The sequence below is a fragment of the Rhineura floridana genome, chromosome 2, assembly GCF_030035675.1.
Source record: "Rhineura floridana isolate rRhiFlo1 chromosome 2, rRhiFlo1.hap2, whole genome shotgun sequence".
NCBI lineage: Eukaryota > Metazoa > Chordata > Lepidosauria > Squamata > Rhineuridae > Rhineura > Rhineura floridana.
Genome location: NC_084481.1, coordinates 90,998,638 through 91,012,185, shown reverse-complemented (window position 1 = coordinate 91,012,185; position 13,548 = coordinate 90,998,638). Strand labels below are relative to the sequence as shown.

The 13,548-nt window shown below is 45.3% G+C and overlaps 1 protein-coding gene across 7 annotated transcripts in view; it reads right to left on the bottom strand.

The window, feature by feature from the left end:
- RUFY4 (RUN and FYVE domain containing 4) overlaps window positions 1-12,351 on the bottom strand; it is a 33,839-nt gene extending 21,488 nt beyond the window's left edge. For 2 of the 7 annotated variants that reach the window (XM_061609258.1, XM_061609264.1), the window contains exons 1-5: window positions 12,160-12,351; window positions 6,510-6,572; window positions 3,924-4,030; window positions 2,749-2,877; window positions 1,136-1,242 (exon numbers count right to left, since the gene is read on the bottom strand). In XM_061609258.1, the coding sequence (XP_061465242.1) occupies window positions 1,136-1,242; window positions 2,749-2,877; window positions 3,924-4,030; window positions 6,510-6,555 (389 nt within the window). In that variant the 5' untranslated portion in view covers window positions 6,556-6,572; window positions 12,160-12,351. Of the gene's footprint in view, window positions 1-1,135; window positions 1,243-2,748; window positions 2,878-3,923; window positions 4,031-6,509; window positions 6,573-8,287; window positions 8,333-8,841; window positions 8,890-9,036; window positions 9,081-9,265; window positions 9,460-12,159 lie in introns of those variants that run through there. The other 5 variants (XM_061609260.1, XM_061609259.1, XM_061609261.1 and 2 more) reach the window with 5 other exon arrangements.
- Window positions 12,352-13,548: the final 1,197 nt, after the last annotated feature.

Here is a 13,548-nt window from a genome sequence, read left to right as displayed (position 1 = left end):
CTGCTCACCTTCACCATGCCAGGCAGGGTGCAGCGCTCTCTCTCTCTCTGCCCGGGACAGGGGCTCGCTCACCTGCCCGCCCACCCGCCATGCTGAAGCCGCCACTGCATCTCCTGCTGCGGTCAGCGAGCGGTAGCCACCCCGGGGACAGCGAGCTGGGATGGCAGTTCCGGGACTGGTGCCTGCGCACCCACGGCGACTCGGCCAAGACGAAGACGGGGGCCCCCAACTATGCTTTTGTCCCAGGCCCCACTCATGCTATGGGAGGGCCTGAGAATAATGGAGGGCAAAGGTAGGAAAGGGCATAAAAGCATTTGAATATTTTGCTCAGCATGGCAGAATATGGCTTTTTTGTCTCCTCATTGTCACAGACATGGCTCTTGACACTGTACTGAAAATAAGGGCTGTACACCAGATTCAACCAAATCCTGAATCCCAAACTGTATTCACAGCATACTGCAGCTTGCCACCCTAGGGGGGAGTATGTAAGAGGAGAGTGGATCAGCCAGGGCTCATGGAAGGTGACAATATGGGGTGTTAGCACTGGGGACAAAGCAGGGTGGCACAGGGTGGGGAAGAAGAGAAAGTGGCAGGGCCCCCTCAAACCTGTGTATGCTTCTGTTTCTTGCTTATTCTCAAAATAAATGAAGCACAGATTTTAAAAAACCTCAGGCTACTCCTGTATAAACATATTCAGAATTGTGAAATGTGATCCTCTTAAAGTCTAGGGTTGCTGGGTTTTTTTACACTGTTACATGCATTTCATTGTTACTACACATGTTGGGTTTGATATTTCTGTTGCACACTGCTTCAGAAACATTTGTTGCGATGCAATTTATAAATCCTTTACTGCATGAATGAATGAATAAAAAAGAAGCAAGCAGCCCTCCAAGCCAAAAACAGAGCCTAATTATTAAAAAAGAAGAAGAGGAGGGACAGAGAGCCTTGGCAGGTACTGGGAGGGGGTGCACCTCAGGGCACTGTGGTGCCACACTGGGGATCCTAGTGTTATGCCAATTTCTCCATTGTTCTGACCCTCCCTTTTGCAAAAAGCTTGCAACCTTGTTCTCTTGCATCTCAAGTTTCCTCTCCCCCTGCTAAGCCACTTTCTTCTCTGAGCTCAGCGCATTCTCACCTGATGACCTCTGGCTCCATGAAGCAAAGCTGCAGAGTCTCAGCTAACTGCTGATGGACCAGGCAATAGCGAATGAAAGCACGTCCCTTCCCCACACCTGTTTTCAGCTACCAAGGGAAACAGATTCACATTCAAAGTAGGAAAGCCTCTAAAGTTGTCCCATTTGTTATATGAGTCACACCATCTTTACCCCACCTGGGCTGGGATCAATTTTCTTATAAACTTCCTATGGTTTGCTTTACCTGCTTGCTGTCAGTCCACATCTCTGCTTTTCCCATCAGGTTGAAATAATGTAATGGCTGCAGATGGCCATCATGCTACATTCTCATAGAGCCTTGCTTGCAAGACTCCATAAAGGGCAGGACTCTCTTGTACTTCATTTAGCTCCATAGAAGGGAAAAGTGCAACTGAAATCATTCCCACCACTGCAGCATGATGATGATGATGATGACGACAACAATGATCACTATGATGATGGTGGTGGTGGTGGTGGTGGGAGACACTGCATCCACTACAGTTTTCCCTTATATACAGCTTAGGCTATGTTCAAAGCAACGTTCATTTCATCTTAACAACAAAGTGTGTCAAGTAGGGCTTACTCCCAAGTCAGTGTGTATAGGACTGCAGTCTAACATATTGATATGTGGCATGTGGCATTTGCTTACTTCATCAGATGCATGGAGTGGCAAGTGCACGCGCACACACACACACACACACACAAGTGCATGCGTGTGCACAAACAAATTTGCAAGGTGAGATGAAAAGACAGCAACAACATAATAAAACCAGAAATAGCATAGATAACTCAATCAGTTTCAGTGAGATTCAACATGAGCTGCCTCCTACTTGTGAAGTCTGTTCGTGCAAAGTACCTCTATCCAAGTTTTTGCTAATGACCCCCTCCCTCTGCAGCCCAAGTGTCACACTGTTCAGGAGGGTCACCTGGCCATATACAGAAGCTTTTCTGAGGGCACAGGAGGTTGCAGTGGGAATGAGGAGCAGGAGAGACCTGTTGTGTGAGTGGTCTTCTGCTCACAACAACTCTGGATCCAACTCCATGGTCTCTCCTCCTAATTCCATGTAGAAAAGTTGACTGGACTGTCAGTTGAATATCAGTTTAGCATTAGCTATACACCAGAGTCAGCAAGCTGGTTTTAGGGGGCCTAGGACAGGCCACATAGCATATGATGATCTGCCCTCCAAGATAGGGGAACAGCTGGGGAGGGGTGTTCAGGAAAAACAACCAGAGGAACTTCAGCATCTGTTGCTTGAGGTGGTCACCTCCCTCTGCCTAACAGTAGGGCCAGCCCTGAAAATATGACATAAACTCTTCTGCCAGGAATATTTGAGCAGCCCAGAACTGAGGCATTCTCTGTTACAGGCTTTCTCAAGCTGGTGCTGTCCAGATGTTTTGCACTACAGCTCCCATCAGCCCAGACAACATCTGGGGGGCACCAGGCTGGAGGATGCTGCCCTGTTAACCCCTATGGGTTGATATGAGCATCACCTTGAACAATAGAACACTGATATATATCCCATTCTCCTTTCCTCCCATCCTAAATATGCATCCCGTCTTCCACACCATGCTCACGTAATATATCAGCCAAGCTTACTTTGTTCAGGGTGGCAATGTGTTGCACTCCTGCATGTACACCGCTGTGCAGCCTTGTCAAGACTCGGCTCAGAAAGTCCCAGTAGTCTTTCCTCTGCCCAAAGAGGTTTCTCTTCTCTTTCAAATCATACTATAATGATCAAGAGGCAGCAGCAGGTGGGGGGGGAATAGTAATGGTGTTGTTAGTTTTTATATATTTTTTTGCAGTATGCCATACCCAATAATAATTCTCTCTGGGTGCAAGGCAACAATACCATACAACACCAATCAATAAAACAATAAGAAGCTACACGAGCATTTCAGTTGCAAGTCAATCAAACAATTATAAGATACATAGCAACTTCACTACAAGGTTCAATGGATTAAAAGTAAACAAATCTAAAAAGCCTGAAATGAAATGGTGTTCACCTAGTGCTGAAATAGAGTCTTAGAAAGGCACCAACCAAGCCTCTCTGGGGAGGGCATCCTATAACCAGGGTGCCACCACAAAAAAGGCCAGTTCCACAGTAGCAACCCATTGCATCCCACTTGGCAGGAATCTGAAGAAAAGCCTTTGAAGATGATCTCAGGGTCCAGGTTTATACACACGGATGTTTTATGGTGTTAAATTGTTAACTTGCTTCTGAATATCGGTTGCTGGGAACTGCTAGGGGGTGAGTGTTTTTGTGCTCAGGTCCTGCTTGCGGTGCATGGGTTTCTGGATGGCCACTGTGGGAACAGGATGCTGGACTAGATGGGCCTTTGGCTTGATCCAGCAGGGCTCTTCTTGTGTTTTCAACATATTGAAAGCTGCCCTGAGTGTTGTGATTGCAGTGAAAGGGCAGGGTTTGCTTTTTTTTAAATAGCGAAAGAAGTTGGGCCTTTTGGGGGGTTCCAATTAGTGGATTGGAGTTGCAGCACAGAAAAGTTAAAAACAAATCAAAACTCTGCACTCTCATCACACAGTTTAAGAGGACATACCCTGGAGTACCATCTTCAGTTTGGTATAGGATGTGGAAAGGGCCTCTTGACTCATGGGGATAGTAGCATAAAAGTGGGGCATGATTCACATGTTTCAAATGTAGTGGGCACACCTACTTAAACTGCCATTCCCATGATGTACCCTGCAGTGTAAAAGAAGCAAATAATGCCCTTTTGTATCATATTAGAAACCAAAGCTTGTTAGGGGTTCCATACCTGCAACAAGAACTCCAGCTGGGCACAGAACTGTTGCAGCTCCCGACTACCATCAGTCACTGGTAGCCCTTGTTCCCGGTAGTTTTTGTTTAGCTCAGTCACAGTATCTAGACAAGGAAATGGGTGTGATGATTAGTCACATTCCAAAGCATGAAATGTCTGAGTCCGGCTACAGTGTCACTCCTTCTAATACTGAACTCGGATGGAGTGTGCCGACACAGCTTTGTAGCCAAAGCAGTGCCTCTGAGAAACAAGGGGGAAAGGTCTCCATGATCAGGGGAACCCAGAGATTTGGAGAAGTACAAAATAGTTAACCAAAAAAGTGAGACAACTCTCAAAATCATGCTGTACATGTGTGTGCTTGCCTGCAGAAAAGAGATGGGTGAAGGAGCACATGAAAAGCATGTGCAGTCCAGCAAGCTGGAGCTCAGGATACAGTCACAACTCCTACCTTGCTGGTGTTCTCATCCCACTTGCCTTATTGAGGGGAAAGCAGACTCATCCCTGAAAGCCATGTAATTGGGGAAGGGTAGAAGAAAGAGGGGCTATGGGATTAAATGTACATCAGTGTCTACAGGTCTTGGGGACAGGACCAACAGGTGTGACCCTGACCCTTCCATCTGAAATGAACAGGGCTTTTAATGTCCTGCACTCTGGGACTTCTTTGATGGAGGTTGATGGGTGGCGAGGAGGCATGGTATGTACTGGTCAACTCTGGCTAATTCATTGCAACAAAGTCAAATGTTAGGCTTTGTATGCTCATGTAAGTAAGACCATGCAAGCTTTCAAGGCCCACACAAGTATGTGGTCTTTGGGCAAATAATCTCATTTTGAGTTCCTTCTTCCCTAGTTTGTGGCTCTTTCCTGTGGCTTTGTGGCAAGTTCTTTCCAGTGCATGAGTAACCCATCAGTTATACACAATGCCAGTCTCAGAGAGTCCAAATCAGATAGACAGCTCAAACCGATACTGTGCTTCCTTCTAGAGCAGAGTTACCCAACCTTTTTTGACCCAACGCCCCTTTGCAAAATCTTTTTGTGCCCAACGCCCCCCTCAGATTAAGTATATGCCAATGCTTCCTATTTTTCCCTTAAAATATGAGTAATGCATAAAAGGTATTTTCAATTATTATTACTGATCGTTTTTATCATGCCTTTTTATTGCACTTAGATTACACATTGAATTCTTAGTATGATTTATTAATATACATACATAGTTATAGAAAAGTAAATAAAATGAGATTTATTATAAAATACTAGTGTGATCCTTGAGTTTGATGAGTTTTGGCTAACTTCGCAATATCTGGAGTATATAAATCCATAAAATACACGCAAGAAACAAATTGCAGATATAGGAGTTGTTTCTTATTTCACAAATCCTAAAAACATAAGCAAAAACTAATTAAGTCCACACAGTATGAACCAATAGAATACACTGTGTTACTTAACAACAAACTCATTCAGTTTACCGGCATTGTTTTGTTAAACAAGTTAATTTAAACATCACAGAAACAAGGGGTAGCGAGTGTGTCCCATTCCTGAAGAAAACCAGCGAATAACTGTCTGCGTCACCCGTTTGCACACGGCACTCATCCGTTGGAAGAATACCCTCCACCAATACACCCAGCTTATCAAACACTCTCTCGTGATTGGTTCCAACATCCCTCAAGACAGCATCAGAACATTACCTAGTGCCAGGGCGTGGCTAATATCCCCATTCCTTGATATGACACTGGCCGCTATTCAGAATTTCTTTATTAAAGAGTGCACACTATTTATAGTGCTATTTCCATGAATTGAGACTATTAAATACATTCTAACTGGGGACAAAACAGTTTAAAAATTAATGATTTGTGTATTAAATAAAATTAAACTTAAATGCTTCAACTGTCGCATCAGACCGCCAAATGTCAATGCCCCCCTAATGAACCCAAGCGTCCCCCTAAAGTTTGTAGTCACGCCAATGCCCCCCTGAAAGGCTGTAACGCCCCCCAGGGGGGCGCTCCTGCCCACGTTGGGAATCACTGTTCTAGAGAGACCACAGCTGAGTGGCACAGCAATGCTTTACATGTAAATTGCACTATATTCAGTCCCCAACATCTTCAGGTAAATGATCTCAGGTAGCAGACCTGGTCAAGGTCCTCTTTTGTAAATCCTGGAGAGCTGAACCTTGGAGCATTGTCAGGATAGGCCAGTCTTCTCCAACCTGGACCCCTCCAGCTGTTTTGGACTATAATTATCATCATGGTATGTGGTCAGGGATTATGGGAGTCATAGTCCAAAGCATCTGGAGGACACTAGGTTGGGGCAAACTAGTATCAACAGTAGTTGGCTGTATCTTTGGAAGGTGTATGAGATCATGGATAGCTTCCAAGGGGAAGGATGAGGGAACAGGCTCCTATATTGTCACCAAGAGTATTTTCTGAGGTCAGCTAGGAAAGGAGATACCCACCACCAAACACTGATATCATACAATATGTTGCCAATATAGTGGATACTTGAAAGATATGTCCAGCTTCCAAATATACCACAGAGAAGAATAATATTAATATGAAGAAGAATGCCAGAGAGGGCCCCCCATGAACTTACTCTTTAAGTCCTTGACCACACGAAGAAGCTCTTTGTCATCAGCCATAGCTCTGCCTCAGCTTCCTACAAAGGAAACAGCCATTCATTAAGGTAGGGGCGGAGAGGCTTTTTTCAGTCCAAGGGCCATATTCCCTCATGGGCAACCTTCCAGGCGCCACTTGCCAGTGGGAGGTGGGGCCAAAGCCAACAGTGGGTGGACCAAATGTGGGGAGAGCAACAGAGGTGACTCTTATCGTTTGGCAGTAAACTTCATTCCAGCCAGGCCAAAGAGGAGGTGGAGCCAGGACAGTGAGGGGTGTGGCATGGGTAGAGAAGAAAAGTCATGGTCTAGGGAGACTAGAGGGCCAGAAAGAGAGGCTGGATGTTTGCACCCCTGCATAAATGGGACCAGGTAACTTTCATTTCTGTTTCTTCATTCTTCTTCTAGCTCTCTCTCTCTCCCACAGTCCCTATCTATTCAACATAGCATTATAAAGAAGGGAATTTTGTTACACATGTGATGCACCACAATTGGCTCCCACCCCCTATTTTTAAACTTCCTTCCAGGAATAACATACAGGGGAGGGGAATGCAAAGCAGTTGCTCTCCTCCCTCTAGACTTCCAGTTGCCCCAATGTGTTGTCCAGTAACACTGGGACAGTTAGGGAGTCACCAGAGAAAGTGATATAGAAACACAAGAAAGGGGATGAGCTAATTGCTAATATGATTAAATTGCCAAATTATTGTTATTGTTGTTGTTGTTGTTGTTGTTTGTTGTTATTATTTACATTTGTATACCGCCCCGAAGCTCTCTGGGCAGTTTACAACAATTAAAAACATTAAAAACAACTATACAAATTTAAAAATACTTTTAAAAAAATGCCTTTCAACAATTGTCTTCATCAGGACAGAGTGACTCTAAATAGCAATAAGTAGGGAAAAAAGAGGGCTTTCTCCAGCTACTCAAGAGCAGACCCACTGAAACTAATAAACCTAAGTGAGTCATGTCCTTTAACTTCAATGGGTCTACTCTGAGTAGGATTAGCAGTGGCTACAATCCCGAGCCAGTAATACAAGAACAGGATCATTCTGCACCATTTCCCACTTAGGGAAAAGCAACTGAAAGTACAGCACAGGTTTTCCAGATGATTTTTATCTTCTTTTTAACAATAAAGATGCATTAACTCCTTTTTCTGTGTGTTTGTAGAATCCAGGTGTCTTTCCTTAAAGGAGCACTTCTTCTGCAGAGATATCACATTTTTGCAGCATTCAAACAGGGGTGGGGGGATGAATTTTCCCTCAGCTAAATGCAGCGATTGGCAATAGTTGAGTGCCATGTGGAAAGTGGCTGCATATAGGTGCTTCCATACTATCGTTACTTCCAATCATATACCAGTAAATTCAGATTGCACAATGATAGTTGATGGAGAGGTCTTGTGTAACAAATCTGCTTCTCTAAAATATTGGACTTTTAATGATAAGTAAAGTGATGGGGAAATGCACTGGAAAGTGTGCAAGAACACTTGCTTTGATACAACATCACCTAATCTCTCCGCAAACAAATGAGAGTGAATGTTCAATAAATAACCAATGTCATCTAAAGGCTGTAAACACACTTGCTGGCAGATCAATGCATTTTCATTAACCACACCTGAAGGGGGGACTGGTTGATCTGCCAATCAGTTGCGAAAACTCTGTGAAGCTGAAAAATGGAAACGGACTGCCTTCAAGTCAATCCTGGCTTGTGGCAACCCTATGATTAGGGTTTTCATGGTAAGCGGTATTCAAAGGTAGTTTACCATTGCCTTCCTCTGGGGCTGAGAGGCAGTGACGGACCCAAGGTCACCCAGTGAGCTTCATGGTTGTGTGAGGATTCGAGCCCTGGTCTCCCAGGTCGTATTCCAACACTCTAACCACTACGCCACACTGCGAAGCTGAACAACAACAATAAAAAATGCATTCAAGCTGCTCCCACAAGGTTTTACAGTAAAAAGGGGTGGGGTTTGACTAGCATTACATGCCCCTGTTTTCAGAAGAGAGAGGTGGAGGAGATGCAGTGGAACCGGCAGAACAGTGAGTGTGTTTCTACCCTAATTTCCCAGCAAACAAATCAGGATGAATGCTCAATGAGCAGGTCATCTAGAAGTGCCCTGCATCATGGGTCCCTATTGGGACAGTGCTGGTAATATCACTAATTATAAGTGGCACAATCCCATGTGCTTACATCATTTTTAAACTTTTGCAAAGTTTATGGGTGTGTGTTTTAAAAATGTATTAGACACACTTCCTCTGTAGCAGTGGAGCACTCATGTACACTCCCCCCTTTAAAAGTTGACAACACAGGTAAGGCTACCTTTTCTCCAACATCAATGATCAGCCATTTCATTCATCTGTATCACCCCTTTAAAAACTGAGTTCTATCAAACAGAGATCCTCATCCCCCAGTGGTAGACCTTCCTGTTCTAAAACAAAAATTAGAGGGGAACATGCACATGATTAGCTATTACTTACAGCAGCATTACCCCATGCCTATGGGAAGACAACATACCATGTTCCTGATACTTGATTGTTGTGACTAGCAATGGTGTAATGCTGAAGGAAAAATCTGATGTGTGTTGTTTCCCCATTGAGAAGGACCCAAGACTCTGAGCAATCATTCCTTCCCTAAACACACAAGGAACAAAAGTGACTAGTCTCAAAAGGCCAGCATTTGCCAGACCAGGTCTTTCACAGCGATCTGCAGCCTTCACCAGCCCACAACACAGCTATTCACTTACTGCTTCTGCCTTTCTCTCCCACACATTGCCCAGTCTTCCTCTTCTAGGGCTTCTCAACCCACATCCTTCTGTGGCCCCCTCCATCCAGCTTGCCAGGGATGTTGTAAGAGGGTAGGGTCAAGGGGGCTTGGGCCTTGGGTCTTTTTTGCTGGGTTCCAGATTTCCTGTCCCTTGTTCCACCACTTTTTAAACTTCTGTAAAAAAAATCTTTATTTACAGGACAGCTGGGCACACTACATTGTGCTGGCGAAACACACCCACCCTCCATCTTAATTTGCCTGCACAGAGGCACATGTAATAATTGGATGAGGTGGGGAAGGAGACATGTGTATGAGGGGTGGGGGAATTATATCAGATGTTGGACAAATCCTGTTTTAGTTTTAACAGCAGTTCTTGCCAATAAGACTGTGGGTGGGCCAGAGGGCCCAATCTACCATGTTCCTGCTCAGGAAGCAGTGACCTTGGCAATCTCCTTGTCCATTTTCACTCCACATTCCCAGGGTGCTTCCAGATGGGGGTTTAATATTGCAAATGAGTCATGGGTAACAATGTTTTTTTAATTAATTTTTTAATTAATTTCCTGGCAAGGAGAAATTGACATTAAATGGGGGGGGGAGGATGGGGGGCATTTTGATGCCAACAATGTCATGTGGATCCTGTGAAAAAATGTGCATGCATGAGCAGTCCCCATCTCACAATCAACACCCATCTGGAAACACCCCCAAGTGTGTTGCAAAAAGGAAACAGCCTGCTATTATTTATGTAAGAAAGACACTGAAAAGGATGTCAAGGTCTCTCCCCCCCACACACACACATATTCTGCTACTGTCATCATAGGCGCTACCAGCACTGGCCTAAGCCATTTTACGGCCTGATGTGGAGTTCCAATGGCACTCCACCCATCCCAGAGCAATTTTTTATAAGTCTTGCTACACCAAATTCCTGCCTTCTTCTGTCCCCCATCCACCCCACTCCTGGTGCCACCTAAAGCAGGTTGCTTTACCCTGCTGCACAACAGAGCCAGTCAAGTCCTGGGAAGGGCTGTAGCTCAGTGGTAGAGCATCTGCTTTGCGTGCAGAAGGTCCCAAGTTATATCCTGGGTATCTCTGGCACATCCGACTTATCCATTAGGCACAGTAGGCACAGTGCCTAGGGCCCACAATACTTTTAGGGGCCACAAAAATGCTTTAATTTCTTTTAAAATCAGAAGAAGAAAAATGAACTTTTAGGGTCAAAGAAAATCTTTTAATTTTTTTCTCACATCAGAAAAAAATGAAATTTTAGGACCCATGAAAATCTATTAAATTTTGCCTAAAACAGAAAAAATAAAATGTTGTAGTATTTAAAGTTATATCAAAAACAATTTTTAATATTGATATTATTATGGACGAAGGGGCCCACGAATGCAAAAGTGCCTAGGGCCCATGAAAGTTATAATGCGGCCCTGATCTTTGGGTAGGGCCAAGAGAGACTCCTATCTGAAACTTTGGAGAGCTGCTGCCAGTCAGTGTAGACAATACTAACCTAGAAGGACCAAAGGTCTGACTCAGCATAAGGCAAGAAAGAAAGAAAGACACCCCCCTTCTCCATCCATCCATCCAGCATCCTTTCCACACATGCTTTTGCCTGAGGCATGCTGGCCACACTAGGAACTCTTGCCCTTCTTTCCCAAAACGGTTGGCACCAAAATAAGTCTTGTGTGCAAATATGTGAATTCTCATATATCTGCATACAAAGGTTGAACAGGTCCCATTCCTCACCCTCACCCAGAGGCCCTCGATTCTCAGACTTGCATGAGAATTATCACACATCTAGGCTGAAGATCCTCCCCTTTCAGAAGGTCCCTCTAGCCTGTACACTCTCTGGCATGGAGCACCCTACCTCACAGATACCTCTTTGACTTTTTCCTACAAGAAATTGAAAATGTGCATCCAAAAAAATTGAGGACTAGTCACAGCATCTGTGTGAGATTTTCTGAAGCTTGTGCTTGATGCAGGTGGATATGAGGACAGTTGGATTAGTTGTATGCAGATTAAGCCTGCTTCTTAGCATCCCTTGCACCTCCCCTGGTTTCCCTGCACTCCTTAAGCAAGAGTCCACCAATGATCGGACTCTGCTCCTATGCCTTTCTGTGTAGCTAGAGGAACGGAGCTCCACACCTACCTGCTGGTCTGAGAGGCTGGGTCTCAGCTGGCACTGCATAAAAGGCTGGCCCCTGTCCTAGTGTATCTGGATTCATCTGTTGGAACTGAGGTTGATCTGTGAGCAATTTCCTCTTTCCTCTACCAGTCATCACTTCCCAAAGGCAAAGCATGATGTTCAGGCAGATGAGGAAATCCCCCTGGATTCCAGGAAAGGCAGCAGTGATGGAGGCCTGATCCACACAGTCAATCCCTCAACAGTGTCCAGTGCACAAACTGGTGTTTGTGGGTTTTAGTCTTGCAAGTCCTGATTCGAATGCAATAGCAGGACACCCAACCCACAAAAGGGAGAGAAGAGGCAGGACGGGGAGAACAGCCATTCTGCTGATCTTTCTTTTTCTTGCTCTCTCTCTTAATGCTGGATAAGTCATAAGAAGCGTCTCCAGAGTTTGCCTCTAGTCTAGTCAATTTCAACTCCTGTACAACTTGCGCCCGAAAGGGGGAACATTCAGACTGCGCACAAAGTTGCGCAGGAGTTGAAACTGACCAGACTAGAGGCAAACTCTGGAGACGCTTCTTATCAGTTTCAGTGCAACAGTCCGAATGCTGCAGACTAATTAAGGGGCGAGGAGCCTGTGTGAAAGTGACAAGGGTGGGTCCTTCACTCTCCCGTGCAGCTTAAGGGGTGGAGTTAAGAGCACAATACGGCCTAGTCACTAGCGAACGCGGCAGCAGGCTGGCTTAGAGATTTACCTGCACGCCTTTACTCTCCGATTCTTAGGCCAGGATAAGAAAAGCAAGCTCCTCCCTCCGCCACTCCCGATCTGTACCTGTAAACGGAAACCAGGAAGCAGCATCTCGGAGGGACACCTGTTCCTTGGAGCAAGACAGTCTAATCTATGCCTTTTCCTCCGATGGCGCCGCAGCCGCAGTCGACACAGCTTCCTTTCCCCAAAGAGGAAGAGCAAAGTCGCACATATTAGTGCAGTGTGTGCGTACTGCGGTTGGCAAGATTCGTGCTCTCAAGACAACTGTGAGATGACAGCAAAGCAGGTGGGTTTATGCCAGGATCGGTCTTTAACGTACACAACGTAGTAGGTGCACCGCAGCGCCTTGGAGGGCCCCAGAAAGTGACATATTTATAAGCACATATCCAAGTAAACATCCAGTTCATCTCATGCATTTTGCACTGGGGAACATTTTGGGACAAGCCGGGCCTGTACAAAAGGGACGGGCTCCACTTGAACCAGAATGGAACCAGACTGCTGGCACTTAAAATTAAAAAGGTGGCAGAGCAGCTTTTACAGTGACTGAGGGGGGAAACCCGACAGGAGCTGAGGAAGGTTCGGTTCGGAATAAACCTCCCCCCTGGGATAAAGACCAAAGAAATGATGAAATTTTAAAAGGGGTAGGCCTAGAAGTAGGCATTGTGAGAGCAGGGGCACAGGATATAAATTCAGAAGAGCAAAATTACCACAGGCCAAACCACAAGTGCCAAAGACACTTGAAGAGAGACACTGCTTACAAGTGCCTGTATGCTAATGCTAGGAGCCTCCGAACCAAGATGGGAGAACTGGAGTGCTTGGTCTTAGAGAAGAGCATTGATATAGTGAGCATAACGGAGACCTGGTGGAATGGAGAAAACCAGTGGGATACGGTTATCCCTGGATATCAACTATATCAGAAGGACAGGGAAGGACGTATTGGTGGCGGAGTCGCTCTATACGTGAAAGAAGGCATTAAATCCAGCAAGCTGGAAACCCCAAAAGAGGCGGACTTCTCCACAGAATCGTTGTGGGTGGTGATACTATGCCCCAGGAGCGATTTAATACTGGGAACGATCTATCGTCCCCCTGATCAAAATGCTCAGGGAGACCTTGAGATGAGATATGAAATTGAGGAAGCATCCAAACTAGGAAATGTGGTAGTAATGGGTGACTTCAACTACCCAGACATAGACTGGCCACATATGTGTTCCAGTCACGACAAAGAAGCAAAATTTCTAGATATTCTAAATGACTATTCCCTAGAGCAGTTGGTCATGGAACCGACCAGAGGGACGGCAACTCTGGACTTACTCCTCAGTGGGGACCGGGACCTGGTGCGAGATGTAAGTGTTGTTGAACTGATTGGGAGCAGTGG